Raw genomic sequence first — 19,596 nt, forward strand, 5'->3', positions numbered from 1 at the left:
TGCAGTTGAAAATCTTATGTCACAGGCTTCTCCAACAATGCAACATAATAACATAACATAATAACAATAAGAGCAAGAGCAATACAAAAATAATAATAGTTATAAAAATGAAATAAAGTTATGATGTGGAATAGTGCAGTATGAGTCTATATACAAGTTATTGGAATGATATATATATATTAGGTATTAGATACATACTACTGAGTAGCAGTTGAATGTTTGATGTTGTTTCAACAGTTCAATTGTTTAACAGTCTCACTGCCCGCGGGAAGAAACTGTCTCCGAATCTTCTTGTCCTTGCCCGGATGCTGCGGTAACGTCTGCCAGACGGCAACAGAAAGAACAGTTTGTGGCTGGGGTGATGGGGGTCTTTGATAATCCGTAGTGATTTCTTCCTGAGCCGCTGGGAGTAAAGGTCCTCCATGGATGGCAGCTCCGTCCTGGTGATGTGCTGTGCAGTTTTCACCACCCTCTGTAAAGCCTTACGATCGAGGTCGGTGCAGCTGCCGTACCAGGCCGTCATGCTGCCAGTGAGGATACTCTCTATCGTGCACCTGTAGAAGTTGCAGAGTATCCTGGAATCCATTTTGAACCTCCTCAGCCTGCGGAGGAAGAAGAGCCGCTGTCGAGCTTTCTTGGTGATGGTGGTGGTGTGAAGAGACCATGTCAGGTCCTCAGTGATGTGGACCCCAAGGAACCTGAAGCTTTTGACTCTCTCCACCGTAGTCCCATTGATGGCGATGGGGGCGTGTCCCTCTCCCTGCTGCTTCCTGTAATCCACAATCAGCTCCTTTGTTTTGCTGATGTTGAGATGGAGGTTGTTCTCCTGGCACCAAGATGTCAGGTTTTCGACCTCCTCTCTGTATGCCGTCTCGTCATCGTCTGTGATCTGGCCGATGACGGTCGTGTCATCAGCAAACTTCACGATGGTGTTGGAGCTGTGTGTGGCCACGCAGTCGTGGGTGAACAGGGAGTAGAGGAGAGGGCTGAGCACGCAGCCTTGAGGGGCACCGGTGTTAAGAATCAGGGTGGAGGATGTGATGTTTCCCACCCGCACTGCCTGGGGTCTGCCCGTCAGGAAGTTCAGGATCCAGTCGCAGAGGGCGCTGTTGAGCCCGAGGTCTCTGAGCTTGATGGCCAGCTTGGAGGGCACAATGGTGTTGAATGCTGAACTGTAGTCAATGAACAGCATTCTCACATATGTGTTCCTGTTCTTCGGGTCCAGGTGTGAGAGGGCAGTGTGGAGGGTGAGGGCTATGGCGTCGTCTGTGGACCTGTTTGCTCTGTAGGCAAACTGCAGGGGGTCCAGAGATTCAGGGAGGGAGGAGGTGATGAATAATTTGACTAACCGCTCAAAGCACTTCATTATGATGGAGGTGAGTGCTACTGGGCGGTAGTCGTTGGGGCAGGTGATGATTGTCTTTTTGGGGACAGGAATGATGGTGGAGTGTTTAAGACATGTGGGGACTACAGACTGCAGCAGGGACCTGTTGAAGATGTCTGTGAACACCTCTGCCAGCTGAACTGCACACACCCTGAGAACACGGCCAGGGATGCCATCAGGTCCAGGAGCCTTGTGTGGGTTAACCCTTTTAAAGGATTTACACACATCTGCCCTATTTAAAACAAAAGGGCAGTGTAGCTCCTGGTCCCTCTGTACCTCCACAGCCTGGCTGCTCTCAAAGCGTGCAAAAAAACTATTTAGCTCATCTGGGAGAGATGCGCACGCAGACACTCCCGCAGCACCCCCCGCTGCTCCTTTGTAGTCAGTCATTGTCCTTAGTCCCGCCCACATATTCCTAGTGTTACAGCCTTTGAAGTCAGATTCCACCTTTGAGGTCAAATGTCAAGTGAAGTTATAGTCATGTGTTCTGGGAATGTCATTTTCGAGCCTGAGACCTGGAAATCAGGCTCGGGGCTTAACAGGTTAATAGGTTGTTGAATGTTAAGAAGCCCTGAGACACAGTTTCGCGAAAATTGTTCCAATAGCCCCCGCCGGCAGGGGCTATTAACAGGTTAACACTAGAACCGCCAATGGGGTCAATTTGACCCAGAGCTGTTTTTTATTGTGTGTAACTTTTTTTCAATCAAATATTAAAGTCTTCCAGTCCGTGACTTTTCCTGAAAGTGTGTTATGTAGCACCCTATGTTGTTAAAAATTGTCAATATGAAGTCAGATTGAAGAAATCGCCCAAAAAATTGCCATTTATACCTATTTCCGCCAAGCGGGTCATATTGACCCCACCCCTTTTCATATAAACATGACGTGTTGCTATAGCAACGCCTTTTGTCTACTGCGGTTCCTTATAGATTGAGAGATAGATTGAGAGGGAGAGAGATAGATATATTGATAGATAGTTATAGATAGAGAGAGAGAGAGAGATAGAGACAGTCTGTAGTGAAGGAGTGCGCTCCCGCTCACGGGAGACTGCTCGCGCTGCGCTCCGCAGCAAACAGCTGTGGGGCGAGTTGAAAGTACGTTATGCTGGCCGCGGTGTCTAAATAATGCTTCCGGGCCAGCGGGTCATTTATAATGTCGAGCCCCGAGAGTCCACAGATTATATTGGTATACGTTTCATCCCTGTGCGATCAAAACTCACTGTTCAATAAAAGAACATTTTACCTTGAAAATCAATGCATTCTAATAGCGGGTCAATTTGACCCAGGTGGCGGTTTTAGGTATAAAAAATCTCTGGCGGTTCTAGTGTTAAAGGGACTCTCTGTGATCAACACGTGGGGCCTTCGTAAGAAACTGCAGGCCTGAGTTGATTTCATTTGCATAAACTATTAAGCAAACACACTAAAAATAAGTAGAATAAAGTCTGGACTGAGAATATTAACTCTAAGCTAAGTGTCCTACATGAAATTATCTTGCCAAGCTGGTTATATTTCCTGATGACTGAAACCCCCTAAGGTGATGTGAACAGAAACAGTTTCAGGGAAGCAACCGAGGGCCAACTGCTCCGTCTTTCATTCACTTTACCGAGATTGAGTAAATGATGAGTGATGTGTTGAAAAAGCTTACACAAGATATACATAACGTATTTTTAGATTTAATGACATTTCACATGCTGCCATGGTATTTTACTGTATAGTAATGTTCGAAAGAAACAACTTGAGTTAGTTACGTTCATTCTTAGATAAAATCATGAACTCAGAAACCTGGAATTCATGCAAACCTATTAAGCATGACAATTCAATTGACATGTCCAACTCATGACATGTGTTTTGTTTTCACAATTCTGCATGAAGAAAACAGAGCCAAAGGTAAAATCTTTTCACATGTTCCCATCACAGGAGCAGGCCCGGCACGTTTTTTCCCCCCTGATACGATCTCAGGTGTTTCCAGGTGTGGAATGTCACAGAGCATTGCATCCCCTCTCACAATGTCAGTTTCCCCTCGGGAAAAACCCGAGACTTGTAGGCCTACGACGATAATACTCACCCTATAGTCAAAGGTAAAATGCACTCTGTTGTAACTAATGAACTAATACACTTCCTTTTAAATTTGTGCTTGAACAACAACTTTAAAAAAGCAGAAACACTTCCTTATATTTTAACAGTCGGTTAGCTTTTTACTATAATAATTGTTTGATTTGCCCTGTCTTATCCTTCCCCACCAGACAATGTGCTGAATCTCTTTTATAGAAATTACGTTTTTTGCATGGCACCTTTGTTGCAAATTGCTTTCGGGTGAATCGAAGAACAAATCTGCAATATGTTATTTGACATTTGACATAAAGATCCAGCATTATTCCGTTTCAATTGAACTTTCATGTGTTCAGTGGTCTTTGTTAACTCCAAAATTGACTATTGAAGGCTGAAATCTGTTATTCTTTAATACAGAAATCCCAAATCCATGGTGTTTCCTAACCTGCTCCTAATCATTTTTCTCATTATATATCCTTCTGTTAAAAAAAATCCATGTTGTGCTGTTTAATACTTCTGATGGTACAGACAAATACTGATGGTCAGTAGGTGTTTTCGATTGAACCTTTCTTCCTCTGTGGTCAACTTGCTCGAACAAGAAGCCCTGCTCTTCCTCTGGTCCAAATCATCATCTAGTAAAAACATTCTCCGGGCTCCCAACTGAAACAGCTATTGAAAGATTTTATCAGTAAAGCAAACACCTAAAGGCTTTGAGAAGATGAACAACACTGTGACTGTTTCTCAGAAAACTGCAACATACTGTAACTCCTATTAACCGTGACAATAGCTATCTTTCCTGTTTTCAATGACAGGTTTAGCTGCAAAAAGGAAACAGCTGCCAACACTTATCAAGTATAGGATAAGAAAAGTATTTACATCTTACACAGCATTTATAAAATATCTTAAAACATTAAAAAACTTCCATTAGTTTGATATAATTTACCATTTGATATGTTTTTCGTGGTGCATATTACAACAACAAAAAGGTGTTACAAATCAACAGAATATCTTGAGTTGTATTGGATTCAGGGAGGAATTGCCCACTTACTTAAAGTGGACCTATCATGCTATATTTGAATAATATAGTGTAGGACCATACCTATGTAAGGCATATTTATACTTTTTTTTTTCCAAAATACCAAAGAGATCATGCATTTTAGCCATGCCTCATTTCGCTCAATTTGACATTTTTTAGCTCTGTTTTTGTAAGGGCAGATTCTGTGAGAACAGCACCATCTACAGGCCTGGCATATGTACTACAGCGTCTCCAGCGCTTTCGAACGGCAATGGCCGTGGCTGTCTCCTCCTGATTGGTGGAGTTGGCCCAATAGCCGTAGCGCCACTGTCCTGACGTCAGGACAGTGTTCAAATCTGGATCAGTTTTGATCAGATCCGTTGCAGCCCCTTTTTTAGAGATTTGGGTATGGAGGAAAAGAGAGAGGGTTGTGTTTTCTGACACTTGGTGAGTTCCCTGGAACACCGGGGACACATATTCATGTATAAAAGACGTACAAAAGTGCATTTTGCATGATAGGTCCCCTTTAAGTTGTAAAAACATATATGTATATTGTTTAATGTTGACAAAGATGCTGCTCACTATGGACAACAGATTGCTTATATTTTCAGACATTTGGAATGAAAATCGAGCTGCTGTACGAGTCTTTGTCCTCTTCTTCGCCTTCACCCTTTTGTTCCTCCAGAAGTTTATCCAGAAGACTTGGTGACTCTGACTCCGCCCCTGGACCTTCATCATCCTGTGGCTCAGGGTCCAGTTGGTGTTCTGAGCGCTGGGGCATCTCCAGTATCTGTGGCTGAGGAGGATGTAAACCCTGAGCCTCCAGCTGAGGGAACATGGTGGCCAGAGACATGGACAGCGGCATGTGGACCAGAGGGGACCCATGCAGGGCTGAGGAGCCGGAGGCAAACTGGACCCCAGTTTGGGCCCAGGGGAGGTAGGTCAGCGCCGAGTCTGGGAGCTCCATCTGCGGGAGGGAGCCTTGTGCTGGGGCCACAGGTATGGGCTGAAAAATAACAAATAACATTTTAATGTATGCAAAGGAACTAAAACGAGCAGAGACAAAAACCTTTGGAGAATTCAAGAGCTTTTTTAACTGAGCCAAGCACAAAAGGGTGATCGATCATCCAGCTTTCTTATTTAAGCTGTTGCTAATTGTTTTAATAACTGCTAATGAATCACATCTTTAATGCTTGTGCTTTATCGATCAGTTCTAAGAAATTCGTTACGTTTTCGTTTGTGACAATTATTTTTCTTTCTTTTACATTTGTGAAATAATTTTCCCCCTGGTCACTGTTTTAAACCAGGCTAATATTCTCAATTGAAATACAAACTAATTTGTCACGGTTTAGAGCAGAGTGGACCCAAATGGGACAGACAATGGTTCAACAGAAAATACCTTTATTCAGGTAGCGCAGGGCAAGGCCAGGCGAAACAAAGTTAACAGAACTCTACAGTACATTACCCACTTCCAGTTGCGACTGGTCATTAGGGGCAGGTGGGGCACAGCCCCACCTAGTGTCAGCAGAAAGTATTACACATAATGAAAACAAAAAATGCAAAAAGATGCAAAAAAAGAAATAAAAAAATATATAAAATATATTTTAAGGTCATGTTTAATCATCTGATTCGTCTGTACATTGCTGTTTTAGTCTGTGTTCTTCTAATTAGTGTCTACAGTGCCGTTTTGAGCCATGTGGGACAAAACCTGATTCTGCCCCTCCCTCTCACTGTTTAAGTGAACGGTGACTGTAAAAACTACACTGCGCATGCTCAGAGTATTTTTCAATGGAATGTGTGTGGCAAAAAAAAAAAGGCCAAAGGGGCACGGAGCTGCCATCCCCACCATACGTCAGCTCACATTATTCAGAACTGATTGACTGTAAATATGTCACGTGTGCAGTGCTGCGAAACGTCACGTGTAGTGTGAAGAGAAGACGAGAGAGCAGCATATAGCTAACATCACCAGCGATTAAAAATAAGTAAAAAACGGAAAGAAAATGAATGAAGTTGACCATTTACTGGAGCACACATTTGAGACACTTAGTCTCGGAGAGAAACTGGAGGTAAAGCGCCTCGGTGCCCACCATCCACCGGATTTCCAAATGGTCCAGACTGCGGGCAAAGTGAACCGCGGGTTTAATGCTGAGTGGTTTGCTAAAAAGAAATGGCTAACGGCGAGCATCCAGAAGAATTCCCTCTTTTACTTTCCTTGCCTGCTTTTTGGTGAAGATCAAGGTACTTGGTCGAGGACAGGTTACAAGGACTTAAAGCATCTTTCGGAGAGGACAATGAAGCATGAGAGCAGCAACAGTCACTTGGAAAATGCCGTAAAATTGGGATTACTGGGAAGGGTGAATGTTGCAGCTCAGATTGACAGCGCCTACAGACGCGGCATTGATGATCATAATAGAAAGGTGGAAGAAAACAGGTACGTGTTGGGTCGGATCATCACCTGTATTAAACTGTGTGGGAAATGTGAGACAGCACTGCGGGGCCACGACGAGTCGGCGGACTCTCTGAATCCAGGGATATTCAGGTCAATTTTCGAGACAATGTGTGAGGGCGATTCCAGGCTTCGACGGCACTACGAAGCTCAGCCCGTTTTCAAAGGGACATCAAGCACCATACAGAATGAACTCTTGGACTGCATGTATGATGTGTACAGGGAGGAAATATCCAAGCAAGTGGACAACACATCATTTGTTGCCGTTCAGGCCGACGAGACAACCGATGTCTCATGTAAATCGCAAATGGTGATTGTGCTGCGATACATTATGCCTGACCTCACAGTTACAGAGCGTTTTTTGGAGTTTGTGGAAGTAAAGGACAAAACTGGTGTAGGTCTCTCTAACAGCATCAAGGCTGTTCTTGAACCCCTGAAGCTGAAAGAAAAGCTAATCGCTCAGACCTATGACGGGGCGGCCGTCATGAGCGGTAACGTGCGCGGGGTACAGACGGTCATGAAGGAGACGTACCCAAACGCTCAGTTTGTTCACTGCTACGCCCACCAACTGAACCTGACCCTGCAGCAACTGTGTTCAGCAAGGATGAGCATCCTGAAGGTGTTTTTTGCAGATCTAACTGCTTTTTCCACTTTTTTCTCCGGTGCTCCAAAACGTGTTGCAGCTCTTGCAGAGGCAACACAGAGACGCATACCACGGCCACCGGCTGTGAGATGGAACTTTAAAAGCAGAACTGTGAACGCGGTTTGGGAGACCCGAGAAGCACTTCTTCAGTGTATGGACCATATACGCACACAACCAGGATGGGATGCGGTCACCATAAGTGAGGCATACGGCCTGTCAAAGAAACTGCGGGACCGAGCATTTATGCAGCTCCTGGAGTTTTTTTCGTTGCTTATGCCAGAAGTGGATGTTTTATACAACACTCTGCAAAAACGAACCATCGATGCACCTGGGATCAACAGCGCGCTCTGCCGCTTCAAGGAAAATGTCCAGAAAATGAGGCAGCAAACTGATGCATTGGCCGCCACCACTCATGATGGAACAGACGAGCCAGGCCGACGAGTCAGCAGCACAGCGCCGGTAATGAAGGAGGCATGTGACACAGTCATCTCACAGGTGGAACAGAGGTTCTCACAGAGTGACCATTTGATCGCTGCAAAGCTCGTTGACAGCTCATTCTTCCCACAGCATGTCCTGTCATTTCCTACACCTGAGCTTGACTGCGCAGTGAAATTGTGGCCTGCTTTGGGAAACAAGGAGAAGTTGAAGTCTGAGCTGACCACGCTCTACCGCCACAGTGAACTTCACACTGGAAACACTGCCCTGTCTCTGTTGAAATCCATTCACGAGAACAACTTGGAGGATACGTTTGCTGAGACTGTTATTTTGGTCAAAATAATAGTAACAACTCCGATGACGACATCCGAGTCAGAGAGGAACTTTTCCACCCTCAAAAGGATAAAGACTTTCACTCGCAACACCATGGGACAGCTGCGACTTAACGCATTGGCCATGCTTTCAATTGAAAGCCAGTTGATCCAGCAACTACAGGACTTCATCCCCAAAGTGATAGAAACATTCTGTCAGAGGAAGGACCGCCGTGCCGCTTTTCTTTTCAAGTGAGCCTTCAGCTTTGGTAAGTTCATTTATGTCATATATTTTGTTGATCTTCTGTGTTTTGCCTCTGCTGGATCGATTGATATTGTGACCTCGGTGATGAGTGTCTGTGTTTTCCTTATATTTACAGTCTATGGTGTTTTAATGCTAAAGCATTATGGTGGTTGTTGTTGTTGTTAAGAATTGCTTTGTGATGGTGCCCTTTACTTATGTATTAAGGTGCATTACAATATGACATCCCCACGCTGTGTACCGTACATTTACGTACACAGTGTACGTAAATGTATGCGCTGACAGTGTTGCTCCGTGTGGTCTTCAGTATGTAATTTGACACTCCCCCCTCTCTCTCTCTCCCCCCCTCTCTCTCTCTCTCCCCCCCAACTCTCTCTGTCCCCCCCTCTCTCTCTCTCCCCCCCACCTCTCTCTGTCCCCCCCCTCTTTCTCTCCCCCCTCTCTCTCTCTCTCTCTCTCCCCCCCCCTCTCTCTGTCCCCCCCCTCTCTCTCTCTCCCCCCACCTCTCTCTCTCTCCCCCACCTCTCTCTGCCCCCCCAGTTTTGTACACATAGAAACGCCACTGCCCACTTCCACATAAGAAATACGAGGATCAGACCACCACCAACAAAAACCAGAACTTAAATACATAGACTAATCACAATGACAAGAAAGCTGGGGAGGAAAGATAAAGGCACCAGGTGAACAGAATCAGGTAATCAAACAGGAGGGAAAACAGAGACAGGAAGTAAAAAGAGTCATAACAGTCTTGAAGAATTTTCAAACTAAAACAGGAAACTGGTGTGTCAGATCGTGACAAAAATAAACGCACAAACATTTTACTTTTTCATGATTAGGCACAATAAAAATACTTAGGGTTAGAAAAAAAATATCATGGTTTAGCATCAGTGTTGGGCAAGTTACTTCCAAAATGTGATACAGTACATATGACTTATTACTGTATGTTTTATATATTACAATATTACTGTCTCTGAAATGTAATGAGTTACACTACTTTTATATTACTTTTGAGTTACTTACCAAAATAACTGCAAAAGAATGGCTAGGTATTTTAAATGCTAAAATGTAGTTTAGTGCAGCTCATTATACATCCAGTGAAGGGCAATGTGGTATAGCATAACAACTGTGTAGGCCATTAAGGCTACTAACAACTTTTATTACACGGCTTGGTCAGGGTTCGAGTTATAAACTGAGCTCTATGGGGGGGGTCTTTAAAACTAACGCGTGCGCGCACGCACACACACTCAAACACACTCAAACACACACACACACAAACACAAACACAAACACACACACACACACACACAAACACACACACACACACACACACACACACACACACACACACACACATCAGCAGCCGCCCTCAACTTGCTACACACTTAAATATGAAAAGGTTCAACTAAGCACACACACATCATCTCGGCTCGCGCAGTGTATTGCGCACCTTGGAGGTGCAGTGCAGGCATATTGTCATTCAAGAGATGCGTAGTTCTTTTGGAAAACATGTTTTTCTTTAGGCTGATCAGGGAACCCGACGCAAAGCGGAGGGATCTTGATGAGCCCGAAGGGTAAACACCAGGCTTACTAATCTACCCGCACAATTTTCTCTGGTGTCGGAATGTCTCGCGATGTTAGTGAATTCTTAAAAAACATTTAATTTCGGGTTAAGATGTGTTGAGAATTGTAACGGGTAGTATATTACCCAAATTTCATTAGTAATGCGTTACATTACTTCGTTACAGCAAAAAGTAATACATTGCCGTAACTCCGTTACTTTTGTAACGCGTTACACCCAACACTGTTAAGCATACATATGACATATTTGGCATGACATCTTTGTGTAGGCCGACCTGGAAATTAGCGTCACAAAGGGCTCCCTCGACAAAAAGTCAAAGGGATTTTTCCATTGGATTTTGGAATATCGCAGAAAAATAAGCTCTGTGGCAAACACACGTTTATGATACATATAAAGTTTACTTTCATTCTTTATTTGGTTTGGCAGGATAATCTCCACATGTTCGACATGATGACGTTGAGTTGTCACATTTAGCCACTTGTTAGCAACCGCTATTTTTATGTCTCTTAAAAGCTTCAGACATTCACAATCAGGGTATTTACGTGTTTTATGTATTTGATCTCAAACTAAACATGAGAATAACTTAAGCTTATGTTAACCACATACCTTTATTCAGGCTTCTAACAAAAATCCATTAAAGTAACCTTGACAAGGAGAAACATTTATGAGCTAACTACAGTGACCAAAGTGCTAGTTCATGTCTGAATTATTATTCCTACATCCCTGGTGCTACTAATGACAATGCTCACAAAGCATTAGCTTTTGGCGAACCAACAGACTGCAGGATGCAGTGAAGTGTTTTTTAAGTCAAGAAAAAATAAAGGTAATGATGTAGCATTTGCTGCCACCTTTCATGGATGGACAATAAAGCTTGTTACAGGTAACATTTATTTAATGAAATGAAGCTGCTGGGAAATGTAGTTTACCAACTAACAAAGCCTCTTTGTCTGTATGTTGGTTGATAACAAGGATCAAGCTACATGGGTTAAGTCATATTTTGGAGAAAGTCTGTTTTGACATAATAAATATACCAAACTTTGAGCACACATTCAAAGGTTCATCCTACTCACCCCAAAGTTAGTGAGCAGTGGTGTGTGTGTGTAGGTCAGCATGGTATAGCTTGGACATAGAGTCTGCATGTACACATCAGCAGTGCGGGTGGGGGTCGGTGCGTAGGCCAGAGTCTGGGCTGAAGGGTCCTGCTGGTTGAAGTCAGAAGAAGCCCAGGGTGCTACAGCAGGATGCAGGCCAGCACTGGGGGCAGGTGGGGCAGATCTCCATCCTGCAAACTGTTGCAGATCTCCCACTGCAGGCGCTGTTGCTGCTGGGGAGCTGCCAGCAACGTCAAGACCAAACAGGCCTGATTTTGAAACAAAAGATTGAGTCTTCAAAGTCAGACAGAGATGTGTCAGATGCAACTGTTAGAAAGAATATGTACCTTGTGTGTAGGATGACTGGATGTTGTGTGTGACCACATCCTGAATTAAAAAGAACAACAAAGTTAAGTAAGTCAACAATTTGCAGGAGAACCATAACCACATTTTACTGCTGTAGAACCTGTCTACACTGTAATGTTTATATATCAATATGAAGTGTTTATAATTTTACCGATTAAGTCCAGGTGTGAGCAGCTGCTGATAATTAAAGTATGTTTGTGTGTGTTATAGAGAATGTGTGCGTGTTTTTACAATTTTCTTCTTTAGCTGAAGTTTTTATCCAAAGCGTCTTACATACACTTCAATACTTCAGTAGACATGCCTAGGGGAGCAATTTCTGTGATCTTCAAGCTCATGCATTCGTTACATAGTTATAACAGTTATACAGGTTTTTGCGTTTACTTGAAACCTACACACTGCAATTGAATAATTATACGATTGTGTTCGTGGACACCGTATTGCCTGAAGGCACAACAGAAAAAGTTTTCTTACACCAAAACAATTTGTTCAAAGAGAGAGGGCGGAGTCAGGCTGCAACCGCAGATGGAGGAAGGAAGACTTCTCATAATGATATGTGAAGTTAACCTTACATTTCCAAAGACGATCCTCTCTTAGGATAGCTTTACATTTTACAATTCTTCATACAATGCCGCAATGCCCAGCTAGAAGTTAGCAGCTATCAATCTGTGAGGGCACCCACCTGTCAATCACAGCAGCCAAGCCCTTCATTGTGCTTCACTTTAAGACAAAACATAAATTAAACGCCTAAGTCATATTGAATAATGAACCGTCATTGCAGTTGTCATGAACGGGAACATTTTCTATGGAGACCAAAACGGTGCCTTTCATAATATTCTGGCTCAAGGCACGTTTGGGCATGATCATATTGTTGTAATATCGACTATGTGTGTTTTTGTTGTTATGTTTAATGTAATGTAATCCAGGAATTAGGAGAGTGAGAGTTCATTCTTGAATTTAAAGGGGCCCTATAATGCTTAAAGGTAGGGTAGGTAAGTTTGAGAAACCAGCTCGGGATCGCTAGAATTTGAAAATACACAACCGGAGAAAATCTGCCACTTCCTTACAGAGCCCCTCCTCCAACACACACGAACGCGCACATGACCAATGAGGGCACGAGATAAGTTTGTGCACAGATGGAAAGCTGACAGGCAGGTAGGCCATCCAGTTATTTTAGCCGGGCCGGCTAAAATGATTGGTCGTGCTTTTTACAGTACTACGGCTTCCACAGATGACATTTTTTTATGGATTTTTTGTCAAAGCACTTAAGATATTCATTGCTATCGGGATGTTAAGAGCATTCCATGGAATATAACAAAAAGTGTATCTCGAGCCGGTTTCTCAAACTTACCTACCTACCTTTAATGGGTTATTCCCTTCCCTGTAGTGTGTTTATAGGTTTTTGCATGTAAATGGTCTGCAAAGGCTAAAATCCCTGTGTTCCCTCCAGAAGGAGTTTCTCTCCCTCACACTCCTCCCTGCCCAAAACACCTCCATTGGAATCCTTTATTTAATTATGTTTCATAGTGACATCACTATGCAAGACTCGCACATCTATTTGCTAGCGCTCCAACACATTGTATGTGACAGGCTAAGGGGAGGGACATTTTTGACACACCTCTAAGCTGTTGACCAATCACAACAGAGCTGGCCAGCTGACCAATCAGTGCAGACTGAGCTCTGGTTTCAGACAAAGGGTGAAAAGAGGTGCTGCAGCACAGGCAGTATGAGAAAAATAAAGAGCTTTTTGAACATTAAAGCATAAAAACATGTCACAGTTGAGGCACTAAATACAAATACAACCCGGAAAATGTGCACAATATGTCCTATATAAATTGATACCAGGGGCTGAAATCAGTAGTAGCAAATAGTAGTAAATAAGTAAATAGTAGCTAAATCTGATCCAAAGCATCTATTGTATTTATATTATATCAATTCTTTAAGCCAGGGTGTTTAATATTGGAGAAGCGAGCAAGAGAAAACTGGATTTATAGAATATTGCCAACTCTGTTCCAATCAAATGTGGCTGACAACACCAGCTCCAAAAGTCGTATCATGATGAAATAAATAATTTAACATGGTAACTGTTAGTGCTCACAGCTATAAAGCAATTAACTTGTGGAAGACTTGAAATGAATGCACAGGTAGCTGGTAAGTAGCCATGAGTTATAGAGTGGTGCAGTGATGACACAGGTGTTCGCAAGAGGTGAAAAGCAATGGGAATTCCCCATTGGATTTTGGTATATTGAAGAAAATAAGCTTTGTGGCCAAGGCAACATGTTTGTGATACTTAACAGGTTTTATTCAGAAGGATAATCTCATCAGAACTTTATCCGTTTGAATTTATTATTACAATAAGCTGTATTTTATTTCACTTTACAGTATTTGATTTGACATTATATTTTTAGCTCACCATTTTTTTTTAACTTATATATTTAACTTCTTCTGCATTATTTGAATATTAGTCTTGCAACATTCTCTTGCACTATTTATTTTCTGCTCTGTTCCTTATTGCACTATTTTTATTGTTTTTTTATTTGTTTCCTTGTTTTATGTCTTATATATATTTATGTTGCATTATTTGAGGAACCTGGGACTTAAGATTTGTATTGCCTGATCTACACTGTAGCTACTGTGCATATGACAATAAAGCCTTTGAATCTTGAATCTTCTGATTTTAGAAGTATAAATGCTATCGCCAGAGGTACAAATCTATCTTTAGGCTATACAACAAACCAAATCACGGTTGCATGACTCCACGTTTTTCATGTAGCATACATGTCCTGTAGCTCTTGACAAAAATGTGAAAATAAATAGTTCCAAAAAGTTTGAATAATTTCGCTAATGAGGTAGGATAAATATGATTACGGCAGTGATAAACAACATTTGATTCATTAAAAAACCCAGGGACCCTTTAAGGTCAAGAGTACACACGAAATATGAATTCACGTTTTTTGCAAAATTGGAGTACGCTTAACTGTTATATTCGTTTTTTGTAACAGCAATAATATTCGTGGGTCAATTTGACCCAGTGCACGTTTAATTATCCAAAAATGGTCAGAAGCCCCAAAATCCAGATTTTGCAATTGAGTTATTCACCTCTCACAGATCATGGTTCCATTAGAATAAGTCACTCGTTTTTCACAACACATATACATTCAAACACATTTTTCTATTTTCCTTTTTACATTGGAAAAATCTTGATATAAAATACATTAGTTTTGCATAACATAACATTTTTTAAATGACTTTTAAAATGTTCCAACTTTTTTTCCAATTGGTTGATGTTGATAAATAGAGACGAGACACCTCTTCTGTTCAGGGTCAAATTGACCTGTTCACTTAGAATCAAGCCAAATGTGTGTGTGTGTGTGTGTGTGTGTGTGTGTGTGTGTGTGTGTGTGTGTGTGTGTGTGTGTGTGTGTGTGTGTGTGTGTGTGTGTGTGTGTGTGTGTGTGTGTGTGTGTGTGTGTGTGTGTGTGTGTGTGTGTGTGTGTGTGTGTACATTTCTGACCCCTTTTAGCCTCCACTTTCACTGCCGGGTCAGATTGACCCGAATACCATCTCTGTGATATAGACATGTAGGGGGGGGGTTCCAAATGCATGACATGAACCATTTTCATTTTACTTGTTTATTGCACTAATTAAGGTAAGTAGAAGAAGTTTCATACAAAAAAAATACTTGAAAGTATTTTTCGTAGATTTTCAAACTTTCAAACGGGTCAATTTGACCCTGAATGTAACAGGAGGGTAAAAGAATGCTTGGATCTTATCCAATGTAAGTTTCAAAATCAACATTCATGTTCCACAGAAATGCTCTCACGCAGAGAAGCTTCATTACATTTCGCAACTAAGATAACATACTCATCAATTATTTCAGTCTTATCAAAGGGTGTGTACGAGTAAATGTGTGGGTGTGTTCGTGTGTGTGACAGTGTGTGCATTTTCCTTGTCTAGTAGATGTAATAAAGAGCAAAAAGAGAAAAGCAATGGGAATTCCCCATTGGATTTTGGTATATTGAAGAAAATAAGCTTTGTGGCCAAGGCAACATGTTTGTGATACTTAACAGGTTTTATTCAGAAGGATAATCTCATCAGAACTTTATCCGTTTGAATTTATTATTACAATAAGCTATATTTTATTTCACTTTACAGTATTTGATTTGACATTATATTTTTAGCTCACCATTTTTTTTTAACTTATATATTTAACTTCTTCTGCATTATTTGAATATTAGTCTTGCAACATTCTCTTGCACTATTTATTTTCTGCTCTGTTCCTTATTGCACTATTTTTATTGTTTTTTTATTTGTTTCCTTGTTTTATGTCTTATATATATTTATGTTGCATTATTTGAGGAACCTGGGACTTAAGATTTGTATTGCCTGATCTACACTGTAGCTACTGTGCATATGACAATAAAGCCTTTGAATCTTGAATCTTCTGATTTTAGAAGTATAAATGCTATCGCCAGAGGTACAAATCTATCTTTAGGCTATACAACAAACCAAATCACGGTTGCATGACTCCACGTTTTTCATGTAGCATACATGTCCTGTAGCTCTTGACAAAAATGTGAAAATAAATAGTTCCAAAAAGTTTGAATAATTTCGCTAATGAGGTAGGATAAATATGATTACGGCAGTGATAAACAACATTTGATTCATTAAAAAACCCAGGGACCCTTTAAGGTCAAGAGTACACACGAAATATGAATTCACGTTTTTTGCAAAATTGGAGTACGCTTAACTGTTATATTCGTTTTTTGTAACAGCAATAATATTCGTGGGTCAATTTGACCCAGTGCATGTTTAATTATCCAAAAATGGTCAGAAGCCCCAAAATCCAGATTTTGCAATTGAGTTATTCACCTCTCACAGATCATGGTTCCATTAGAATAAGTCACTCGTTTTTCACAACACATATACATTCAAACACATTTTTCTATTTTCTTTTTTACATTGGAAAAACCTTGATATAAAATACATTAGTTTTGCATAACATAACATTTTTTAAATGACTTTTAAAATGTTCCAACTTTTTTTCCAATTGGTTGATGTTGATAAATAGAGACGAGACACCTCTTCTGTTCAGGGTCAAATTGACCTGTTCACTTAGAATCAAGCCAAATGTGTGTGTGTGTGTGTGTGTGTGTGTGTGTGTGTGTGTGTGTGTGTGTGTGTGTGTGTGTGTGTGTGTGTGTGTGTGTGTGTGTGTGTGTGTGTTGTGTGTGTGTTGTGTGTGTGTGTGTGTGTACATTTCTGACCCCTTTTAGCCTCCACTTTCACTGCCGGGTCAGATTGACCCGAATACCATCTCTGTGATATAGACATGTAGGGGGGGGTTCCAAATGCATGACATGAACCATTTTCATTTTACTTGTTTATTGCACTAATTAAGGTAAGTAGAAGAAGTTTCATACAAAAAAAATACTTGAAAGTATTTTTCGTAGATTTTCAAACTTTCAAACGGGTCAATTTGACCCTGAATGTAACAGGAGGGTAAAAGAATGCTTGGATCTTATCCAATGTAAGTTTCAAAATCAACATTCATGTTCCACAGAAATGCTCTCACGCAGAGAGGCTTCATTACATTTCGCAACTAAGATAACATACTCATCAATTATTTCAGTCTTATCAAAGGGTGTGTACGAGTAAATGTGTGGGTGTGTTCGTGTGTGTGACAGTGTGTGCATTTTCCTTGTCTAGTAGATGTAATAAAGAGCAAAAAGAGAAAAGCAATGGGAATTCCCCATTGGATTTTGGTATATTGAAGAAAATAAGCTTTGTGGCCAAGGCAACATGTTTGTGATACTTAACAGGTTTTATTCAGAAGGATAATCTCATCAGAACTTTATCCGTTTGAATTTATTATTACAATAAGCTGTATTTTATTTCACTTTACAGTATTTGATTTGACATTATATTTTTAGCTCACCATTTTTTTTTAACTTATATATTTAACTTCTTCTGCATTATTTGAATATTAGTCTTGCAACATTCTCTTGCACTATTTATTTTCTGCTCTGTTCCTTATTGCACTATTTTTATTGTTTTTTTATTTGTTTCCTTGTTTTATGTCTTATATATATTTATGTTGCATTATTTGAGGAACCTGGGACTTAAGATTTGTATTGCCTGATCTACACTGTAGCTACTGTGCATATGACAATAAAGCCTTTGAATCTTGAATCTTCTGATTTTAGAAGTATAAATGCTATCGCCAGAGGTACAAATCTATCTTTAGGCTATACAACAAACCAAATCATGGTTGCATGACTCCACGTTAACACCGCTAAGCCAAAGACTAGAGCTAATGTTTGGTGTGATGATGTTTAGTGGTTTTTTTAATCGCTTTTAAGCAACTGCTTTTTGAGACTGCTGTTTTTAGATTCTGACATTTACGAGTGGAGTATTTACTGACATCGTTTTTGTCGTAAAATAAAACCAGCCTGTCCTCCTCCAAAAAACGACCAAATAGGTCGATTGTTCAGCAGCTTATTACGACCTATAGTCACGTTTTAAAGTTTAGCACCTCTAGTGGTCGTGTAAGAAACAACATGCTCCCGTTGATTGCAAACGCTCCGGAGGGTCGTATATTCACAAATAACCCTCTCTGGAAAATCCTAAATTGTGGAATAGTTTGGCCATTCAAATGCTTTTTGATTAGATTTCTAGCGAGAAGTGTATATTGTACTTTTATAATCCATGTCCAGTGGATGTGTAGGATCTATAGTTTGATAGATATTACAAAGATGATTTGAGGTCTCTCCAGGAGAACGTTAATATACTAATGTCCATTACATGTGTCCATGTAAAGTTAGCGTCAACCCTCATGGGGTGAAAACAGTATTTCCGGTCTCGAAGTTTTCATAATAAAACCGGAAGTATTCCCCTCACTGTCAAATGATTACACAGTGATATCTGCATTACTCATCCACTAAAAAACATCAGTGTATCCTTGTTAATTACACAACATTGATTGGTTTAAATTGTGTACGATGCTTTTGTGTTTTTAACCTTCGATTCGGAGAAACAAATAGTTTTTGGGAAGTTTAGGATGGCCGAAGATACTACACTACCCATAAAGTGAAGCTATCGTTTGGGACTACAACATCCGCTTTGCTTATTTTTTTTTTACAAACCCTCGCTTGATTAGTCCTCAAGCTCTGTGATTGGATGTTGGAGTGGCAGTGCGCCAAGGTTACGCCGAGCTCTTTGAAATGGAACGAAACCACGGCAGACTATCCAAAACTAGACACGAACGGGTCCAAACTATCCTACAATTTAGGATTTTCCAGAGGGTTATTTGTGAATATACGACCCACCGGAGCGTTTGCAGTCAACGGGAGCACTAGAGGTCGATAACTTTAAAACGTGATTATAGGTCGTAATAAGGGCTTGAACAATCGACCTATTTGGTCGTATGAGTTGGAGGACTTGTTGAATAAAACGTGAAGAACGTTTAAGCTTGTGTTAACCCTTGTGTGGTGTTCATATTTTTGTTACTCAGCCAGTGTTTGTGGGTGTGGTGGACCCGCTGCCTTTTTGGGCTTCAATTCAACACAATCAAACTATTTTATGTTAAAATACTCAACAGATGTTTACTTCATCTCAATTACAAGCAATATAAACAGCATATATGGTGAATATTTGCCCTTTTACATTTGTTAGATCACATTAATGAATTAAAGTGCTACCCGTTTTTTTTGCCTGCTGACCGGCTGGTCCTGTGGCTCGTCTTTTTTTTGTAACTAGCTGATGCTCAATCTCTTCCTCTTCTTCAAAGTCACTGTCAGACTCAGAAATGTGATCCTCACGTTCTGAAACCTCTTCCTCTTCCTCTACATCATCATCATCATCAAATGGTTCTCTCTCTTCCAGAATCATTTGCAAGGCCCTCTGAGCCCCAAATGTGCAGCTTGGATAGAGTGTGAAAAAAATAAAGATTGGTTCCCGCAAAACATAATGCGGGAATGTGAAAGCAGACGGGTTGCACGCACACACACACACACACACACA

The 19,596-nt window shown here is 41.0% G+C and overlaps 1 protein-coding gene across 1 annotated transcript in view; it reads right to left on the minus strand.

Moving 5' to 3' along the window:
• Positions 1-4,904: 4,904 nt before the first annotated feature.
• LOC117468913 (POU domain class 2-associating factor 1) overlaps positions 4,905-19,596 on the minus strand; it is a 28,441-nt gene continuing 13,749 nt past the window's right edge. Inside the window, exons 3-5 of the mRNA XM_034113284.1 lie at positions 11,559-11,598; positions 11,191-11,480; positions 4,905-5,450 (exon numbers count right to left, since the gene is read on the minus strand). Of these exons, the coding sequence (XP_033969175.1) occupies positions 5,052-5,450; positions 11,191-11,480; positions 11,559-11,598 (729 nt within the window). The 3' untranslated portion in view covers positions 4,905-5,051. The remainder of the gene's footprint in view (positions 5,451-11,190; positions 11,481-11,558; positions 11,599-19,596) is intronic.

Source organism: Trematomus bernacchii, unplaced genomic scaffold, assembly GCF_902827165.1.
Source record: "Trematomus bernacchii unplaced genomic scaffold, fTreBer1.1, whole genome shotgun sequence".
Taxonomy (NCBI): Eukaryota; Metazoa; Chordata; class Actinopteri; order Perciformes; family Nototheniidae; genus Trematomus; species Trematomus bernacchii.